Genomic DNA, 20,122 nt, shown 5'->3' on the forward strand with positions numbered 1-20,122 from the left:
TTAAGCTATCCAGGAGACATACGAATACATGGGAGATGAGTGACACAAGGTCTTATAGTTATCCATGTTGGCAGGGGGAGCGACAGGCAGGACGAGTCCCCGCCTGGCGCAGACCAATGAGAGCAAGGGCGTTGAAGCAAATGAGGAGGCTGTCGACGAGGTATTCCATACCCAGGACAGTAGGATGTGTTCCAGTGCAACACTGTGCCCCCAGGTTGCCGGGGGCTGGACGCACTCGCACTCGCGAGACGGACTAGTAGGCGATGACAAGACCAACGGCCAGGTTCCGAGCGCTGGGTGCTTGCTTGGCCCGACGGACAAGGACGTACCTAATACAGGAGTCAGGGCAGGACGACCTGTCCACGCCCCGCTGGGGCAACTGATGGCCCCTAGCTCTGCTGGGAGCACTGTGGGACGTGGACGATACCCGAAGGACTGGCTGGCTTACATACGTACGTTGACCGCCGTTGAGCCTCGCGGCGTCGCTTAGCGCTTGCTCGCTTGCTGACCGAGCCGCAGAAAGTGGGATTCTCCGCGACAAAATGCCCAACAAGGGCATTGTGATCCTAGGCCCAGATAGATACCGGGCGGTAGGAACACCCTCTCTGGATCGCCAACGGGGCCCAACTCTCTTGGCCCTGCAGCGCTGGGCAACAATGCAGGCGGTCGGTCAGGTCAGGCCAAGTCAAGTCGCTGTTTAAGTTCCGTCTTCGGTTGGCGACGATGCGAGTGCGAGCACAGTGCAGGGACGTGGCATTGTTGGTCTTGGTCTTGGCAGATGCAGCAGAGAGTGGACGACGCGTCTTTGAGATGAGTCTTTTGAGTTTGTTTGTCTGCCATGGATGGCGGTGGATACGTATTGCGGGTGCATTGCGCTATCAACCTAGAATGATCAGTCAGGGAAGCCTTTAGGGCTGGCTCATGGAGCTCGCATTCGCTAAACGTCAACTGCGCGGGAGGAAGCGGCTCGATGCTGCCGAATCTAGAAGTCTTAGCTAAGCTGGGGCTGAGCATCGTCCTTCGTGGTCTTTCGCACTCGCTTAACGCTTGGCAACTGGCAGCAAGCCTGGTTGGCGGCTGGCCTCAGGCCCTTTCATTGGCCCCGACCTTGTCATTGATTATCAGTCGGTCTCGAAGTGCACTGCCGGCCAGAATACTTGTCGAATTTACTCCGGCTATCGAGCTCGGAAGACTGCCAATCGAGACTCCATCCCAACTCCCCTTTCAAGCAATGCCACGCTATGGGCAGGCACTGGCCCCACGGCGCCGCTTCCAGAACCATGGAAGTCAGCCTCGCAGCGGGTAAATCAGGCCCTGAGCCTCCTGAAAATTACGTTTACTGAGCGGGCCGTCTCCAACCAAACCTAATAAAGACACGCCCGTTTGATAACGAATCAACGAATTGAGCTATCCAGGACTGTACTGCAGGCCTTCACCGACACGAAAATCAGGAGCGGTCATGCTTCAAGCGCCATGCAAGCCCACTGCGTATTTTTCGGCGTCAGCAAATCAATCCACCGCCAGACGGGCAGGACGTTTCGACTGCGCATTCGGCACCTTCCGTCGACCGCTAGGTTGTGTAACCAGCCACCTGAGGGCGAAGCATAACGGCGGCGCAGGCGTACGTCACCCCCTGGTCCTTGCCCAAATCGTCGTTTCGTCCAATCCATCTGCAACCACACAATACACAATCAATACCCAATACCCGTGCGGGACGCACACACTTCCTAGACCCTTTGGGCTTCATAACGCCGACATCCAAGACCGCGCTCGAGTGACCACGACACGTAATCTTCTAGGTTAGGTAAGTAATCATCACTCACCTGGTCTGTCTTGGGGCAACACGTACTGCACCGCCTTGCAATCCAACCGGACTTTATCCAGTTCGGGAGAAACATACAGAAGACGCGTTTAAATGATTGAAATGTACCGAAATAGAGTCTGGAACCAACATTGCCCTCTGGCCGACCCGTCGTAGAGACCCGTCCAAAGATAAAGTTACCTTGGTTATTTACGTCCAGGGGCCATCGACTACCTACTTAGGTTATAACTTACGCTGCCGGCTTTCACCACCCCCCTCCTCCCTGATTTCTTTCTTCTCCAGGTATGCAGCCAAACACTGGAATTTCTCTGCACCTCGCCTCAGGACCAAGCCGCCGACACAACGTGAAATCTCCGGGCCTGGCCTGGCGCGGGACATGTGCGCTGGGCACTGTCTACCACTACAGCGTATTGGAGTAAGCCCAAACCAACCATCGTACCATGAGCTCCCCCGCGAGCCACAGCCCGTCCTTGCTCTAGATCGTGTCTCGTATAGCTTAGCTCTAACGCGCGTCAGATATCTGTGTGCAACGGCTTGGCGGAAATCCACCGCGGCCCCCAAGCCCGCCGCTTTACCTTAGGCAGGTAGGTAACTGTTTGCACTCAAGCAGAGGTGCGTTTGCTGGCAGAAGAGCAGGGCGGGTGCGTGCAACTTGATAGCAGAAAGATATGTCAAAAGGGGGCCTAGCTACCATTGCACCTGTAGAGCAAAACGGAAGGAAACGGAGTCAAAGCATCGATGAGGGCGGTGGTAATAATAAAGCCCTAACCCCCTTTTGTCAAAGATATGTCACGGTCCGTCGTGTAAAGGAGTACACCTCTAAAAACTCTCCAACGACAAACAATTTCCGTACGATACAGATATTAGCTTGCTCCTGTCCACTTGATACCGGCCAAACTAGCCCAGACCAGAGCCGGGAGGGAGGGAGGACGAAGGGGGGATTCTGACAAGGAGGCAGAGAGAAGAGACGAGATACGGGAGATGAACAAGGCAAGTAACAATAACAAGACATTCACGGTACATAGAAACCAAAAGACTGGACGGGAGGAAGCAGCAGCAAGCTCCCGCCATCAAGGAGATACAGGGGCAGCGAGCCAATGCGTACCACGTATGTATACATATGCTTAGAACTCTCCCGGCCGGGCACCGGTGAGTCCGAGGCTGTCCAGGCCCTAGATGAATAATAGCACAGGCCGTCTCGATACAGAGCCAGAACTAGCTATCAGATTGCAAGCAACTCCCGGTCCCTGTTGGGGCGCTTGCTACAGATATTCCCTCTAGCGTCAGGGTTCATCCATCCGTTTGGTTCTTCTCTGGCCGAGGCCCTTCATCCTTTCCCTCTCTGCCTCTCCCTCTCTTATTTCCCCTACCAGACTAGAATGTCAAGGTTGGTAAACAGAGCAACCCTGCTAGGAAGATGATACTCATGAGACAAATAGATTTATCTGCCCGAGAAATACGCGCCGGCATTCTCACTCGCCAAGTTCATGAAGTCTAGCTCATATGGCCGATAAACCGCCGGCCGGCCTGTTTTACGCCCAAGCAACGCGAGAGGACCCTCTCAAACGGCAGGAAATGAGGTGCCCTAGGAGGGCAAACGCCAGGCGGTCACGGCCCCCGGCATAGCGTTCTAGTTAGGGCTATGCATGTATGTATGTATGTATGTATGTATATTAATTCTCCCCCCCCCAAGGTATCCGTAGGTACCTGCCTAAGTAGGTAGCCAAGCACGGCTGACAGCTCAGGCTGGAGAAGACCAACAAGAGCAGGCCAACAGCGGACCTTCATACATCTGGACATGTAGAATGTCCCCAATGGCTGGAATGTCTGCCCAGTTATACCTGTCCGTCTCCGTCTCAGCGCGTAGATAGGAACCCTCTCCCGTCGGCTAGGAAAGGCACACACCTTTCAGAAGCAATCACCGGTTGTATTGACGACGGCTAATGCGATTGAAGCACCCTCTACATGTACCTTTCTACCTACCTACCCTAGACCTCCCTACCTCCCTACCTTACATATCAAACCCGAGAAACCAGCGAAGCACACCACGGCTGCACCAGCACCATCAACTAACTTAACTAAACTAACTTAACTAAACGCCCCTGATCCCTCCCTGGCGCCACCTCGGCCCCTGAAAGAATTACACCAGCACGCTAAGGTTCCGTCCGTCCTGCCGTCGGTTCGGGAAAGAGTTTGCCGACCTGCTGTGCGTGGTTTGTGTGCACAGGGGGAGCCAGCTGAACGTGGACTGTCGATCTATCATCATCCCATCATCCTATCATGCAAGGAAACGCAACAGCTAGCTTGCCCCTTTCACGCTATCTCGATCTGTTGCGGTAGACGTGGCGTAAGGAGAAGCCCCTGCCTTTTCCCATCTACTCGTTATTGAACGGAAATATATCGAGGCCACAAACATAGTCTCCCAGCTAACAGCAATCGCATCCCAGTGATGTTTATATTCATGTATAAATAGTTTAGCCCTTCCATTCTGTACGGTAGCGTAGCTTTACAAGTACAAGCATGTATGTATACATCTACCCGGTTCCGCGTGTATTTGTTGTGTTGTTTTTAGACAAGGGGGAGAGAGAAGGGGGGAGAGGCTTGCTCGCATACCACAACTGACGCAGCCCATCCCAAGGCCCGGCAACAATTCTCTGTCCGTTCCCTCCGCATCTCCCCCTCTCCCCCTCTCCCCCTCTCCCCCTCTCCCCCTCTCCCCCTCTCCCCCTCTCCCCCTATCACCCTCTCTCCCATTTTCAATACATATGGGATTACACATCTCCCCTAGACAAAAGGTGGGTGGCATGTTGTTTCAACGCCGGTGCACACACACTCTGTTCCCCTCTTCTCTTTACTTCTTCCCCGAAGTCCGCCGTAACCCAGCCCCATGATCCGACCTGCCCGCGAGGGCGGCAATGTCAGTACTGCTAGTAGTAATGCCTCCAACAGCTTTACCTGTCACCCGCAAGTCAGCGATCCCGCTAATCGGACACAATAGAGTAGGGAAAATCGCAAGGGACTGGGTTATCTGTGTGGGATGGGGACGGGGAGTAAAAGAAGTGTTTTCGGACCCAAGGGCAGAAAAGAACCAAGCTACTTGGGCCTTTCTTTCTTTCCGGTTGGTTGCAAAATTCCAGAACAAATCGCGGTGCAGCAAACTAGGTCTCGGGAAACCTACTGGCACCGAGACTGATCCCGCGGCCCCTTTTCATCGAGTCCAGGCTTAGCTGGCACTCGCCAACGCTCCTACGCTTTATCGACGTCGCCGGCGACACGGGTTCAAAGTCGAGGTCGCGGTCCTGCATCCCGTCCAGCGTCGCCTCGGTCCCCACCGATTCGTCGAGACGAGCGGCTCGCGTGCTCGACGCCGAGGGGCTCGGGCTGTGCCGGCTATAGCCGTCCTCGTCCGGCATCGCGACCCGGAGTCCGCGGGGCTTGGCCAGCCGGGACGTGGCACTCGGCGAGGGGATTTGGCTCTCACGGGCCTGGTGTGATTGCCTGACCATCGCGGTATCGGGCCGGCCTTCGGGCACAAAATCGGACCTCTCTGCAATTTCATTTTCGTGCTCCTCGCCGGGCCCGACCGGGGTGTCGTCCTCGTTGCTCCAGCCCACCGCGGTGCTCACATCGCTGTCGACGACATCGCTGCCCCGAGCGGCGTGCCGTCCAAACGAATTCCTAGAGATCAAGCTGGTGTGCCTCGCGCTGCGGTACCTTTCAAACTCTTCCTTGGTATGTTCAGCGCCCGTGAAGCTCTCGAGAGCATCGAAGACGTGGCCAAAAACCTGGGAGTCAACGTCCCGTGCCCAGAGGAAGTCGAGGTGCTCGTAGTGCGGAATCTCGATGGCGACTGTCTGACTTGGCAGCTCGCGGAGCATGACCTTGATGTCCACCAGCGAGTCGCTACCTCCGTACACCAGGACGATGGGCGTTTTGATGTTGCGGGTGGGATACTTTGCCACCTTGGTGTACTTGCTGCTGGAGGACAGCAGCATGGGCGGGTGCACGTCGTCGTCGAACATCTGGAATGACTTCGTGCGGATGATCTGGAACCAGTGGACGACCGACTTGGTGCTGGTAAACGAGTACAGATGGGGATAGGCAGCAAGCTTCTGCGAAGTGCTGATGTTTTGCGTCTTCCAGTTGAACAGAAAGGCCAGGCCGACATCGATGACCTTGGTGAACAAGGGCGGGTACAGGATCGACTGCCACATGGTGGCAGAGCTGAGAATTGACCGGCGCCCGAAGAGCAAGAACAAGACCTGGGGCGAGGCCTTGACCAGCGCGTCAACGATGCCGTTGGAGAGGCCGGCAGGGGACATGGCGGGCGCGAGAGCAATGAATACGTTGACCTGGTCGTTGAGCTTTGGATGGACAGCGAGGCTGGCGAATGCCTGGGCAGTGCCTTGCGAGAAGCCAATGTACGACAACGATGGCTGACCCGTGGTGTCTAGGATGTAGCTGATGCTGTCGGGGATGTCGTAAAAGGCAAACTCGTCGATCGAAAAGTTCCAAAACTCGAGCGAGGTGGGCGAACATTTGATAGACTTCTTCGAGTACTTGTTGCCGCGATTATTCCCTAACTTCACGTGGTCTGTCATTGGCATACATCCCTGCTAAGGATTGGACGAGAGGAAGAAGGAGGGGGAGGCTCCTTACCCAAACATCAAAGCCGTGGTCAACAAGCACAAACGGCAGGGCTCGCTGCTCGTCTGTCAAGCAGACCCACACCTCGCTGTTCATGAGAAGGCCGTGGTGCAGGTAGACGACTCGCTTCTTGACGCTGTTAGGGCCGCGGTTGACCCTCACATCCTCTTCGCCCTTCCGCCATGCCAGCCGGTGCAGGCCGAGGAGATATCCGTCCTCGGTCTGCACTACGTGCTCCTCGGCAGTGTAGCCGAACATGGCACATATGTCAACAAAATCGGAGGCATCGCGAATCGACGCCGACACGGCTGATGTCTCGGAGTGTCAGCGGCGCGCACTAGCGTGGGACAGACGGGGTTGGCAGGGCACGTACATCTTCTTCTCTGCTCGGCCCGCTTTTGCTGCGGAGATGTCAGTCTGTTAAACAGACGTCGCGATATCCCGTAGAAGACGGCGAGGAGTGAGGATGCTTCGGGGCTGTTAGCTACGGTGCCTAGATAAGGTAGGCATTTCGAATAGCAGAAGTGCTTACGAAGAGCAAGAGTCAAGACGCGAATGAGAGCCTCGAGCCCTACGAGCAAAAACGATCCGACGAGCGCGGCATACTCGGTGCTGCGCCGGGGGCAGCCATGGACACGCGGTCAGCCAAATGCTTACGGGCACCGCACGGACGGGGCATTGCGGCAAAGAAGGCGGCAAGGAGAGAGGATGGGCCATCTTGTCTTTCTCACATGTTCAAACGCCCCAGAAAGGGAACAGGCATCTTGGCGACTTCCCAGCGACTCTAGCTACTGTAATGCATCGGCGCAGCTTGTGTGGTTGAAGTTGAATACAATAAATACGACAGGAGTTTGACGCGCGGGCGGGACCCGGTGGCGGATCAAATGTAGATGTTGGCTGCTTTTCTCTTGTATTCGCGGATATGTAAGGGAAAATTAGCAGGGAGTGGCGCTCTTCACCGTGCAAGACATTCTCTGGATCGAACGGAATTCCGTGCGGCGCTTCCAAGGCAGTCGGGAGAGGTTCCGGGGTCGTCGAAGGTTAAGTTGCTTCGCAAGAAAGAGCGACTAAGTATTCGTAATGGAGGTGGTATGGAATACCTGGGCTGCAGATGATGAATGTGGGGTGGGCTGGAGGCTGGTGTGACAGAGACCCTGTGATGTCACGCAAGTCACATGCGAAACGGCCTCTTGCTGCGCTTGCCCTCCAAAGGCGGTGGGCCGCTGGGATGGGATGCCCAAGACCGCTGCAAGGCACGACTACTTCGTTTGGTACTTCGACAGCAAGGCAAGCGAGAGCCTCAATGTCTTGCAGCCGGTTCTGTGAGATGGACGGGCTGTTGTCCCCAGTTTATTATGGAAGCAAGATTCCGCTAAAATGGAAGCAAACTCATGGGGTGGGCTATGAACCATGGGGAAAAACATTCTTGAACCGAGCTAGAAAAGGGGGCGCCAGCGAGGAGCGTATTACACAGTATTCCGTATCCCGCACCGCGCTCCGCAGCTGGAAAACACGGGGGTGCCCCGTACGGGCTCAAGGGCTGTATGTACCTTACATCGCCTCCAGCCAATCGGCTAGCTAGGTAGCCTACCTAGCCGTATCGAGGGACAGGGCAGCTCGGACCGCACGGCGCCCCAAGCTCCCTGGAAGACTCGGGCGATTCTCTCAAACGACAGAGCAGTGGCCCGCCAGTCAAGCCTTGAGATCGATCTCGCGACTGACAAGTCCAACCTCGAGCAACCACCACACAATGCCGAGCTCATGTAAGGAGATCCGTGAGTGCTCACAGCCCCTCCTAGAAACCCGCACGCAACCAGCAACCCTGTGCCAGATTAGCTAGGCTAGGCTGAGCTGGGCCAATTGACTGACGGCACAACCCCCAAAAATGCAGGAGCGGCGCTGGCGCAGTGCCTCCAGGAGTCCGAGTGCGTCATGGTGCAGCGACACTCGGCGGCCGACTGCTTGCGGCCGCCGCTAGTCGACGAGCTGCCGACCAAGTGCCAGCAGCTCAAGCGCGGGTTCGGCGAGTGCCGGAGGGGCATGGTCGACATGCGCAAGCGCTTCCGCGGGAACCAGCCTGTCACCTTCCGCCAGCTGCAGGACGCCGACAACACGGGCGACGGATACCAGCTCTACGCCGGCAAGTCGGCCTTTGCCGGCGGCCGCGGCGTCACCGACGGCTCCGGCATGGCCCCGCCCGACTGGAGGGAGGTCGAAGCCGAGAAGGAGCGCGCTGCTACGGCGGCTGCTGCGGCTGCGGCTGCGGCTGCCAGCAAGGGGACCAAGCCATGACGATTGCGAGACGAACGGATCGCTGCGACGCATACCAGGCACTGCTGAGCTGGGGAGACGGAGCCGAGCGGCCGGGTGGCGGTTGAGCTGGGCAGCTCTGCCGATCATACATACTGTACAACGACAATAGTTTTCTTGGGGACCGGGGCGAAAGCACAGACGGCAGGCGTTTTTACGGTGGATGGGTGGTTACATTAATGGCTCTGCCCAAAGTTCTGGCACAGAAAGAAAACTCGCCATCTCCTCTGAGAATGGTTGACGGCCAAATCGCTCGAGAGAACACTACTAAGTCCCGTCTCTCCGCCAGGTAGTGGTAAAGTGAAGCCCGGTGCGGTATGGAAGTCGTCCTGGGCCGAGCTGGAGGCATGAACAAGCCATACCGGCTTGTAGACTTGTGTTTTGAGACTCGGCACGTGTATTGTATGTTATATTAACTCGGCATGCAGTGAAGACACTGGCATGTCATACAATTGGTCTCCACTATGTTTTTACACCTTTCGGGAGACAGGCTGTCGGTGTTGTGCATCTGAGCAGACCCGCGTCTCCAGGCCAAAGGCCCCGCGACAGCGACCATATAGATCTGTTCGCGTAAAGTAATCATCCAAACGCCTTTGGGCAAACGCCTAGCTTCGGGGGATTTAGTCAAGTGGCGCATTCCTTTTGACCTTGATGCAAGCCCATCGCCGGTCAAGTCAGAGGCTGTAATGACTATTACGGAGTTAATGTTACTACATACGAAGACGCACGTAACTATATTGGTGAAGTAAATCATGTTCACGAAGAGATGTGTAGTACATAATGAGAAAAAGCAAAAGGCGGACCTATTCTCCGTTCTGGCGAGGGAGGCAGGGACGCGAACGGAGGCTAAGAAGGCGATGAACGGCAGGGTCTCTCTGCTTTTCCAATCCATCCTCACCGAACGATTCGTCCTCTGCTCAACCAACAAAACTTCAAGCACCAACTGCGGTGTGACTGGAGTGGACTAGCTCATGCATTGTCCCACCTGCAAACTAATTGACGAAGGAAAATCCACTTAGCGACCTTTGGAGCGTGAGGGGGAAAAGCCAAAGGGTCGACTTCATGTGCGCGCAACGCTGAAAAGAGGGCGTCGGCGCAGGATGGCTTTCGCGCTATTTGCACGGTTCCGCCAACGCCACCGCCACCGGCGTGGTACAACGGTTTTCTTCGGCCTCGTGGCCGTGGCCGTCGTGGCGATCTATCTGGTCGCGACGCGCCTGTCGGCTGCCGACGGGCTGGGCCTGGGCCTGGGTCTGAATTCCCCGACCGGGAAGCAGCGGCTAGGGGTGGCTCCAGAAGATCCTGCCATGATGACGTCGCGGCTGCCCTCGGAGAAGGACCCCAGCCCAAACAAACACCACCAAGGCAGCCACGACGGTGGCAGTGGCAGTGGCAGTGACAGCGACAGCGACCGCAGCAACGACAAAATCACAAACGCGAACGGGCCCGCAGACGAGTACCGCGCTGCAACCACACCGAGTCTTTTCCATGTCCAACCGCAGACTCCTTTCGTCGCAGTGACCCAAGTGCCGTTGCCATCAGCAGCGCCGTCAGACTACCAGTATTCCCAGCCCTCTAAAGACATTGACAACTTCCGGGACCAGCAAAGGCCGATCATGGCTACCGACGAGGCAGAGGGCGACTCGGCAACAGCCACGCGGCAGCAGCCCATCGTCATCGGCGATCTGCCCGCGCGGTTCATCCCTTCTGCTCCGCCAGCGCCGGGAAAGGACGACGGCGGCAAGACGCGCACCGGCAAGAAGAACAAGAAGAAGCAGAGGCAGAAGCAGCCGACAACGAAGCGCCTCATCATCGTCGGCGACGTCCACGGACATCTGGCGGCCTTGCGCGCCCTCCTGACCAAGCTGGATTTTGACAACTCCCGCTTCAGCCCCGACGGTCGCCACACCGCCAATGCCGAGGCTGACACCGCCGAAACCAGCAGCGGCAGCGACCACCTCGTCCTGGCCGGAGACATTGTGACCAAGGGACCCGACAGCGCTGGTGTAGTGCAGCTGGCCATGGACCTCGGGGCGAGCGCCGTGCGTGGCAACCACGATGAGAACGTGCTGCGGGCCGCGGGCCGCATCTCTTCGCTGCAGGCTACGGCAGAGGAGCAGGAAGAAGCAGACGAGGGCGGCGACGAGGGCGGCGAAGCCGTCGACAGCGTTCTAGCGGAGAAAGAAGCTAAGGCTGCGAACGAACACGCCCGCGCTGTGGCCCGCACCCTGTCCAAAGCGCAGCTTAACTGGCTCGCCGCGCTGCCCATTGCCCTGCGCATTAGCGGGGGACTTCCGGGCGCCACCACACCGCCGTGGAACGCTGGGACCATCGTGGTTGTGCACGCGGGCCTGGTGCCGTCGGTGGCCCTCGAGAAGCAGGACCGCTGGGCGGTGATGAACATGCGGAGTCTGGTGTACCATCCGCGCCGCCCCCACTACCACCTCTCCAGCGTCGAAGCCCAAGCCACGGCGGCCTCCGAGGCGGCGACGGAGGAAGCTCGCCACAAGAAAAAGAAGAAGCCCGCGGCTGTGGTGCCGGTCGACAGCCGCGAGGGCGAGCCATGGAGTCATGCGTGGAACCGCGCGCAGAACGCCATCAGAACCGAGCAGGACCGCGTCGTGGTCGTCTACGGCCATGACGCAAAGGCCGGCCTGCAGGCGGACCTAGAGGTTGACATCAGCGCGGCAGAGGCGGCATTGCCGACCGACTACGATAGTGACGACGAAGGCAGCGGAATGGAAGACGACGACGACGACGATGACGATGCTGCTGCTGCTGCTGCTGCTGCTACTAACAGCGCGGGCGCCAGCACAAGCAAGAAGAAGAGCAACAAGCAGAACAAGAAAAAGAAGAAGGCGCCGCACAAGCACGCTAAGGGCATCCGGTACGCCTTTGGCCTCGACTCTGGCTGTGGCCACGGCCGCCAGCTGTCTGCGCTGGTCATCGAAGCTGTTGCGGCTACGGCCAGTCCCGAAGGAGACGGTGAGGGAGTGCGCATCACTCATCGTATTGTGCAGGTTGATTGCGGCGGCGGCGAGGGGAAGTAGCTTGCATGTTGATATCGGTTGGCGGTTCCGTCTTTTCTTCTATCTCCTTTCTCTTTCCTTTTGGGTTCGCCAGTGTTCAGACTAGAAGCGTACGTTTGGAGCGGCAGTTGTGTACGTACAGAGTACAGACGCAAGTCGGCTACTACTTCAAGTCACTCGGTCATGGAGAGAAAGGGCGGTAGGATGCATTCTAGAGAGGCAGCATGATGATGGGAGGGGGCGACCCCTTGTAGACCATTGATTGCATGGCATAGCATAGCTGGCATGGCGTAGTGTGGCATAGCATGGCAGGGCGAGGAAAGCGATTGGCAGGGCTTTGCTTTGTTGCTGAGTTTTATTTTTCTTTACTTGTTTGTTATTGCTCGGGCACCAGCTTGGAGTATAAACACTTCGTTTAAATTTAATCCCGAGAGCCACGAGAAAATAAACGCTCGACTTCCAATACGCTGTTGCGTGTGTCAGTGGGTTTCCTTCTGGGATTACATTGTCAACTTGGCTGCTTTGTATTCGGGAAGGCATCTGTAACCCCCGAGTTTTATGAGTAATTTCGTTGGAGATCGGGACAATCCGAAAACAGTGGATGGGGTAGCAATACGAGAGGAGAAATGGGGGGTAGAAAATAAACAATAATAGAGGCAGACACAGGAGAGAGGCCTACCGATGCGGAAGTCCCAATGCCGCTACACTCGGTTATATTCCGTGACGAATAAACAAATTGCGTTGATAACTCTCTATAGCACTATCTCGTTGAAGTAGGTGAAGTTCTTAGATACCTACCTGCCCTACCTAGGTAGCCCAGCGACATTAAGGCTGGCGAGAACCGCCGTCTTTCACCTCACATCTACTATAACCATAGCCATACACATAACCACAACCATTCCCAAATACAAACCAGCTCCAGGCAAGCTCGCTCTCGATAACATCCAGCTACAACTACAGGACATCGACCGATGAACAAGAAGGGGTCTACTAAATTTCCTCGACTCGACTCGGATGAAAGCAACAACAAGGATCTTGGGGATATAATAATATATATGACCGACCAATCCCCGCCTACTTCCTCTTCAAGGCTTCCGAAACGCCGGGACCAAGGGCGGTAGGTAAATAAACCCGTTGGTCTGGCGGGGGCTTTAGGAGCCCTGACGAGTATCACTCACCAGCTCTCACTCATCAGTATCAACCCACTCACTCCAATCTAGTAGCCCACACATCTTCACTAGCCTCACTCTCGGTAGAATCACCGACCTCACTCTCGACCGCAATGCAGGCACCACTCCCCAGTCGACACAACAAAACAGCATATCGGCACAACACAGCATTATACACCCAGAAAAAAAATGACATCTATTGATATTCTCTGAATATGTATATAAATACCCATCTTTGCGTTCGCCTGCCCGCATCAAGGACAAATAATTTCATCTTATAGTCCCGCAAAAGAGCAGGCAACAAACAGAGCCAGCAGCACAAAAAATAGATAAAGATGTATTTGTTTTCATTCTTTCGTCATGTGGTGCGCGCGTTGGCGGCGCAAAATCACCACTTAACCCGCAAGAACAGCAGCAGCACCAGCAGCGGCGACCACAATAACGCACAAAGACTAGCAATATCAGCCAGAGAGTACGTCATTTTAAACTCCTCCAGTGCGTCTTCCTTGTCATATAGGGCTTGGTCCCACCGAGCCAGGTTATCATGATATCGAAGCAGGCGCTGTTCATGCCGAACCAGGCAAACCTACTGCAGCTTGGCCTTGATGATGTCCTTGAGGGTGACGGCGTCGGCGGCGAACTTGCTGATGCCCTCGCGCAGCTTCTCAACGGCCATCTGGTCCTCGTTGAAGTCGAAGCGGAACGTGGGCTCGTCGTTGATGTATGACTTCTTCTCAATGTCGAGCGCTGCTGCGCCGGCCGCGTCTAGCTTCTTGGGCACCGGCGCGTCCGAGTTGACGAGGTCCTCGAGCAGGTTGGGCTGTGTGTCAGATGTTAGCAATGAATCCATTCTACAAATATGGACATGAGCTTACGGAAATGGTCAGGTAGTCGCAGCCGGCGAGCTCGGTGATCTCGCCCGTGTTGCGGAACGAAGCGCCCATGACGATGGTCTTGTAGCCATACTTCTTGTAGTAGTTGAAGATGGCCTTGACGCTGGCGACGCCCGGGTCGTCCTCCTTGGAGTACGTTTTCTTGGTCGACGCCTTGTACCAGTCGAGGATGCGGCCGACAAAGGGCGAGATGAGGAAGGCGCCGGCCTCGGCCGCCGCGATGGCCTGCACCAGCGAGAACATGAGCGTCAGGTTGCAGTCGATGCCGTGGTCGCGCTGCAGGATCTCGGCCGCCTTGATGCCCTCCCATGTCGACGCGACCTTGATCAGGACGCGGTCCTTGGAGATGCCCTCGGCCTTGTAGAGCTGTCGGGGGGAGAGGGGTTAGCTACAGCTCCTAAAATCAAAACTCGGAGACAACACGTACGTCGATAATGTGCAGGGCCTTGTTGACTGAGGCTTTTGTGTCGAAGGAGAAGGCGGCGTCGACCTCGGTCGAGACCTTGCCGGGGATGATCTCGAGGATCTTCTTGCCGAACTGCACCAGGAGGTGGTCTAGGGCCGACTCGACCTTCTGGTCGATCGACTTGCCCGACTCCTTGTTGGCCTGCTCAATTGCCGCATCCAACAGCGCCGCGTACTCGGGCTTCTTGGTGGCCGCCAGGATGAGCGACGGGTTGGTCGTGGCATCTTGCGGCTTGTACTTGCCGATAGCTACACAACTGTGAGCGCCTGTCCCGTCGGGTCGAGGGAGGGTACCGGTTCGGGCAGGGGGGAAGAGCAGGAGGAGGAGGGGTAGACTGACATGCAAAGTCACCTAAACCAGAACGTGTTAGCCAACAAGCTCTTCCCTATTCAATTGCTCAAAGCACCTCCTCTCGTCTGGCCGGGAATGGCTTACCTGAGTCACTGACGACGACCTAGTCCATTTGCAAATCCACGGTCAGCAAGAACGAACATCAAAAATTATAAAAGTGCAAACAGCTCGCTGGGAGGTGGTAATCAATCGGCGGCTGCCGACTCGACCCAGCCTAACTAACAACCATAGCGAGCAACAAAACGAGGGGTTTGGTGGTGTTGTTTTGGCGGGGTAAACTGTTGACTGACGTACAGTGCCAGAGGCTTTGAGCTGGTCCAGAGAGGTAGACATGTTTGGGGGAGGCGGAGGGATGAATGGTGGAAAATGTTTCCCTTGCTTAGATTAAAACACGAAACTGTGTTTTCTTTCGTTTTCGCCGGATATTCTGGCAGGGAGCGAGCAATGAAGCAGTTTGATTGCTTGTGTTTTGTTTTGTGAAAGAGAGCAAAGTGGACTGACACCAACAACTTTGTTGAGGGAGGAGTATGAATAGAGGGGGGAGGGGAATATGAGTCAAGCCCGCCGCGCCCGGGGCTGCTGCGGATAATATTTGCGACTTTTAGCGGGGCACACCACATCGTCATCTGCTTTGCCCCCCACCGTTCTCCTTCTCCATTGCCGGGCCTCCCCCTTCCTTGTCTCTGTGTGTTGTGTTGCTCCACGGAAATGTCCAGAATCACCCGACTGGAAGAGTTTTAACTTTTTTTACTTTTTGGGGGGCGCCCCCTCCAAAAAGGTCCCCTTTTGGGCTCTCCAGCACATGGCGGCCGGGATCTTGCTGGCAAAGACACATGGAGATACTGCCTTCGCCAAGTTTCCGTCGTTAATAAGCACACCCGACCTATCCATTCACCCCATCCTTCCCTTGCGTAATATCTTGATTTGGGTTTTTGCCTTCTTCAGTCACTCCACCTCACCCTCGCGGATTCGGATTCCCAGGCTCTGTCGTCTGTCGTGCCCGAACGCCACTGTTACATTGGAGGCGACTGACGACTGCTGCGGGGTTTAGCGGCAGATCTTACTCAGCCGCCGAATGGCCCAACGTGAGGCGCATTCTCTGCCTGATTGGGCAATGCTGAGGCATTGGCAAGCACGTCGTTTCTGATTCGACTAGTTGAGGCATATGAAACCAGAGCTGCCGTTTCTCGGTTTCTGGGAGCTCCTTCAGATGCTCGGCACTGCTGTCAACACGACGGTGGTCTAGGTACTTACTTTGTACTCGTTCAATTTACTAGTTCCACGGAATACCAGGCAGGCAATTACTACTAGTAGCCGAGGGTTCTCCGTATGTGAGCGCCTCATGTGTCTGAGGAACTCCGACGTCGGACCGAAACAATGCTTTTTTCTATGATGATATTGGACTAGGATATGACCGCCTCGTCCATTTTGAGCGGCCACCTGCGGCTTTTGTGACCATGACCCGAATTCAATACTCGCCATCTGCTTTCACCACACACCTCACCCTTGTCTTCCAGCCAGCAACTGCATCTAATCTTCGGTGAGATCGCCGTACTCCCACATGCCCAGACGGTCCTCCTTTGCCTTTGTCTCGGCCTCCTTCAAGCTCCTGAGCACGGGCTCGAACACCTTGCTCCTCTCCCAGGGCTTAAGCTTGCGCGGGACCATGGCATGCCCGTTCAGGACGATTTCTCGGTTCACGGATTCCGTGACCTTTGCAGAACCCTGGGACTTGGGGTCAAAGATGGTGATGTAGCTTAGGTTTTCCTTGGTGTCGACAAAGTCAAAGCTCCCCACAAGCTGCTTGCCCTCGGTGAGCTCGTATATGAAGTTGATGGCGTCGCTGAGATAGTCAGGGGCCACGGGGAGCTGCACAAACGAGAGCTGTGCGTCCACGGCCTGAGCCTTCAGCCTCTGCGTGCCGAACTGCGCCTGGTCCAGCGGGCGGAGCTTCGACCACGGCTGCTTCTCAGAGTTGCCGTAGTCGATATAGACCACCTCGGCCACCTTGGCAGCGCGGTCGTTGGACCGGATGCGAGCTCTGTACCACTCGCCGTCTGCCGTGAATTTGGCAGCCACGTAATCTCCGGCCTTTGGGTTCTCCTTGGCGGCGACGTTGTTCTTGGGGTCCAGGTTGAACTTCCTGAACTCGTTCATCATGGTCGTCAGCGAAGCAGTGCCCTTGCCAATTTCTTGGATCTTGAGCTTGCCGGCAGCGTCGATGTTGGTGACGACAATGTCTCGGTAGTCTTCAGGTTTCTTGTCGATCGTCACGGCGGCGTCCGCGGCAGAATCCGCCGGTGCCGCCTCGGTCTCCTCGACTTCATCCTGAGACGGGTCCCAGTCGTGCCACATCCCCTTCTTGCCCTCCTTGGCACGCTTCTGCGCAGCCAGGAGCTCGGCCGCATTGCCTGACTTCTCGGCCGAGTATTTGTGGACAGAGGCCAAGCCCTCCTCGACGAGAAGCTTTGCGAAGCTTTCGCGGTTGATGTACAGGTCGCCAATGAAGCCGCCGACCTTGTCGATGTCGTGCACGTCGATCTCGCAATCTCTCTGGTTGCAGCGTCTGTTGGCCAGATCCAATGCCTCCTGCCCGAAAGGCTCTCCCTTCTCCTGCGGAGTCCGACCCGCACGGGGAGCGCGAACGCCAGCAAGCACGAGCGTCAACTTGGCGCCCTCGCGGGGGATCAAGATGGTGAAGCGAGACCCGGACTTGCAGAAATCAACGACGCCGGGAACTTTCCGTTGCCGAGCAAGGGTGGATAGCTGAATCTTGGCCTTCTGGACGCTCTCTGACATATCCGCATATTGTTTCACCTTGGGAGGCTTGCCGGACCACATGCCCTTCTTCTCCTCCTTTGCAGTTTCCTGGGCCGCTAGAAGCTCGTCGTAGTTTGGTGCGCGGTCTGTGTCGTCCTTCCTGTGTCTGATGACGGAACAGTAGCCCTCCTGAACGAGCGTGAGGTTGATGTTCTTGCCGTTCTGGATGACAGTGCCAACGTCGCGAGCCTCAAAATCGTCCGTGGCGGCCTTGGAACCGTCGATGGTAATGCGCACGTGCTTGCCAATGAACCTCTTCCTCAGGAACTCCTTTGCTTCGTCTCTGAAAGGCGACTCGGAAGGCTCTCCGGCACGGGGCCCACGGACACTGCTCAGGTTGATCCTCTTCTCGTCGCCGGCCTTGTTGCGGACGATGATAGCATCGGCACCAATGATCTTGATGACGGTCATCTCAAGGTCTTTGCTGTCGGTAGATTTGGCCACGTGGTTCTTGTGCAGACGCACACGGGCAGCCTGGGCTTTCTTCTCGGCCTCACGGAGGGCGGCCATGTCGCTGCCGAGCATGGTAGAATGGAAGTCGTTGCACCGGGCAAGACCATCCTGCAGGAGGAACTCTGCAATATTGCCTCGAACCGGGTGCAGAACAGTGGCGACAAGCTGGCCCTGAGGACTGGCGCCGACAATCTTGACCTTTACCTGGCGTTGGAGGAGTCGCTGCTCGACGTATGCGCGGGCTTCGCTGCCATATTCCTCTCCGGGCTGGGTCTGGCCAGTAGACGTGTTGATCCGCTCGGTTGACGGAGTGCGGATGCCAGCAAGCAGTGTCATGACCTGCCAGTGCTTCTTCTCGGTGAGGAGTAGGCGGATGAGCAGGCGGTCTCCGCTGATGACGCGTTCGACAATTCCATCTACCGTCTTCCCCTTCCACTCGTTCAAGAACTCGGGGCCACCAATGTCGTTCTGGACCTCGATGATGCCGCCGGTGCCGGCATGGAGACCCTTGTTCTCATTCTTGGCTTGGGTCTCCAGGTTGCACAAGTTGTCAAGTCTCTCGAGAATTTCTTCCGACTCCTCCTTCCTTCCGGCGTCTTCCCTGACCTTGAGCCAGCCAGCTTTGACCGACTCGTCCGGAAACTCAGTCTTGTCCTGGAGGGCTGCAGTTCCGTACTCTCTGCCAGAGTTTGGAATGATGTCTTGGGCTCAAAGTAAGCATTAGACCAATCAAGAGCGGTCGAGTAAACAACAGGAGAGGCATGATAGCTAATCCAGGGGCCGAAATGGCTCGACCCCCTATCCGCAAGTGCGGCGTAGGGGGGTAGTCTGAGCGCCAGTACTTACACAAAACGGTGCACTTGATCTGCTTCCCAACCGTCAGGTTCCTCAGGAACTCGCGTGACTGAAAAGCAAAGGGCTCATCGCCGTCTTTGCTCAGGCGGGGGGCAGAGACAAAGGCCAGCGAGAAGGTGCGCTCATTGGCAGGATTGTTGATGTTGGCAACGACCAGCGTGTCTCCACTCAGCACTGACTTGACAGTGCCGTAGAAAACTTTGGCCATAATGGATGAGATTTTAGCGCGAATGAGAGTCCGGCGAGGGCGGGTGAGGTGAGCAAGGCGAGCAAGGTGAGCAAGGTGAGCAAGGTAAGCAAGGTGAGGATGTTTACGGCGCGGTGTGTGCCGTGGTCGAGTCAGTCCCAGTGTCTGTACTCGGTGTCGATGGCTGGTTGTGTTGTCGGCCGAGGTTGCCTCTGGACATGTTACCATCAGCCCGTGCTCCACAGCAAGCCTTGGGCGGTGCATCAGCTTGGTGGGGAGAGCGGTAGGCTTAAAGTGGACTTGGCCCGCCAAACTCGCAGCATCCTCGCAGCGCCGGCGCCTGGCCATTGAGACTTTGGTCGGGTCCGGGCTCCATGACGAAGGCGTGGCGTTGTCGAACCAGATGCCTTATATCTAGTGTACAGTACCAACCTCAACTTGGCCGGGCGGTGAGATGCTGCTACCCGCTCCCAGCAATGCAACAGGACAATGGGACTTGGGATAGGGAGGGGAGACAGAAGGCAATGCCCGGCTGGAAAATGTCTGACGTACCGTCATATAAAAAGCCGATTGTCCAAGGAGAGGGCAGATAGCGATGCAAGGTGCCTGCTGTATGTACGGGAGGCGGGGAACAGCGACGTTTTGGTGAGCTCGAGGATCGGCGTACGTCGTGGATATTTGGACACGTTGGCCTGGTATTTTTGGGTGGACTAAGATTGTGGGGAAGCGCTTCGGCGGGGGTGGGGAACAACTTAAGGCCTGCACTTGCACTGTTTCAGGGGTTTCCGGAGCCGGCTTAGGGCAGGCAAGAACGGGCAGCCGTCGGACCTTGCTAAACCGTCTTGGGCCATCTGCAGCACCATACCTAACCCTGATCTTTTAGTGGCTGGTGGTTCAAGGGCATCAACTCGTGATAATTGCAATTTATCTTTATCAAAAACACACAGCGAGAAATTAGGAAGAAAGAATTAGGGAGAAAGAATTAGGAAGAAAGAAAAGCTAGTCTTGTTTGCTGTGGCTATTCTTCAGGACAGTGTAGCAGGTCGAGGAGAAAAAAAGGGTTGTGCTGCGAATGCTCCTCGATCAAGCAAAAAGGGGTAAAACATGACAGCTCCGCATT

General features: G+C 56.2%; 7 protein-coding genes across 7 annotated transcripts; 3 read left to right on the forward strand and 4 right to left on the reverse strand.

The window, feature by feature from the left end:
- Nucleotides 1-64: 64 nt before the first annotated feature.
- B0T26DRAFT_675487 (uncharacterized protein) lies at nt 65-701 on the forward strand (the record flags this gene model as incomplete). Its single annotated transcript, XM_060439836.1, has 4 exons — nt 65-160; nt 215-452; nt 520-590; nt 645-701. 4 exons carry the CDS (start codon nt 65-67, stop codon nt 699-701), a joined length of 462 nt encoding a protein of 153 aa, XP_060295921.1.
- A 4,279-nt stretch (nt 702-4,980) lies between these two features.
- On the reverse strand, nt 4,981-7,232 carry B0T26DRAFT_740663 (Alpha/Beta hydrolase protein; the record flags this gene model as incomplete). The annotated part of the gene is made up of 5 exons (XM_060443870.1): nt 4,981-6,405; nt 6,482-6,777; nt 6,843-6,938; nt 7,002-7,081; nt 7,201-7,232. The coding sequence occupies 5 exons, from the start codon at nt 7,230-7,232 to the stop codon at nt 4,981-4,983; spliced, it is 1,929 nt and encodes a 642-aa protein (XP_060295922.1).
- Nucleotides 7,233-8,219: 987 nt separating this feature from the next.
- B0T26DRAFT_675489 (cytochrome c oxidase assembly protein PET191-domain-containing protein) lies at nt 8,220-8,761 on the forward strand (the record flags this gene model as incomplete). The annotated part of the gene is made up of 2 exons (XM_060439837.1): nt 8,220-8,244; nt 8,361-8,761. The coding sequence occupies 2 exons, from the start codon at nt 8,220-8,222 to the stop codon at nt 8,759-8,761; spliced, it is 426 nt and encodes a 141-aa protein (XP_060295923.1).
- Nucleotides 8,762-8,976: 215 nt separating this feature from the next.
- On the reverse strand, nt 8,977-9,775 carry B0T26DRAFT_282088 (uncharacterized protein). Its single transcript, XM_060434155.1, has one exon. It carries the CDS (start codon nt 9,669-9,671, stop codon nt 9,192-9,194), a length of 480 nt encoding a protein of 159 aa, XP_060295924.1. The 5' UTR covers nt 9,672-9,775; the 3' UTR covers nt 8,977-9,191.
- A 620-nt stretch (nt 9,776-10,395) lies between these two features.
- B0T26DRAFT_644923 (Metallo-dependent phosphatase-like protein) lies at nt 10,396-11,829 on the forward strand (the record flags this gene model as incomplete). Its single annotated transcript, XM_060437668.1, has 2 exons — nt 10,396-11,451; nt 11,620-11,829. The coding sequence occupies 2 exons, from the start codon at nt 10,396-10,398 to the stop codon at nt 11,827-11,829; spliced, it is 1,266 nt and encodes a 421-aa protein (XP_060295925.1).
- Nucleotides 11,830-13,563: 1,734 nt separating this feature from the next.
- Nucleotides 13,564-15,020, reverse strand: B0T26DRAFT_675491 (uncharacterized protein; the record flags this gene model as incomplete). Its single annotated transcript, XM_060439838.1, has 6 exons — nt 13,564-13,797; nt 13,853-14,236; nt 14,298-14,584; nt 14,676-14,687; nt 14,772-14,790; nt 14,982-15,020. 6 exons carry the CDS (start codon nt 15,018-15,020, stop codon nt 13,564-13,566), a joined length of 975 nt encoding a protein of 324 aa, XP_060295926.1.
- Nucleotides 15,021-16,217: 1,197 nt separating this feature from the next.
- Nucleotides 16,218-19,023, reverse strand: B0T26DRAFT_740666 (uncharacterized protein; the record flags this gene model as incomplete). The annotated part of the gene is made up of 2 exons (XM_060443871.1): nt 16,218-18,661; nt 18,807-19,023. The coding sequence occupies 2 exons, from the start codon at nt 19,021-19,023 to the stop codon at nt 16,218-16,220; spliced, it is 2,661 nt and encodes an 886-aa protein (XP_060295927.1).
- Nucleotides 19,024-20,122: the final 1,099 nt, after the last annotated feature.

The sequence above is a fragment of the Lasiosphaeria miniovina genome (assembly GCF_030549165.1).
Source record: "Lasiosphaeria miniovina strain SMH2392-1A chromosome Unknown B0T26scaffold_4, whole genome shotgun sequence".
Lineage (NCBI taxonomy): Eukaryota > Fungi > Ascomycota > Sordariomycetes > Sordariales > Lasiosphaeriaceae > Lasiosphaeria > Lasiosphaeria miniovina.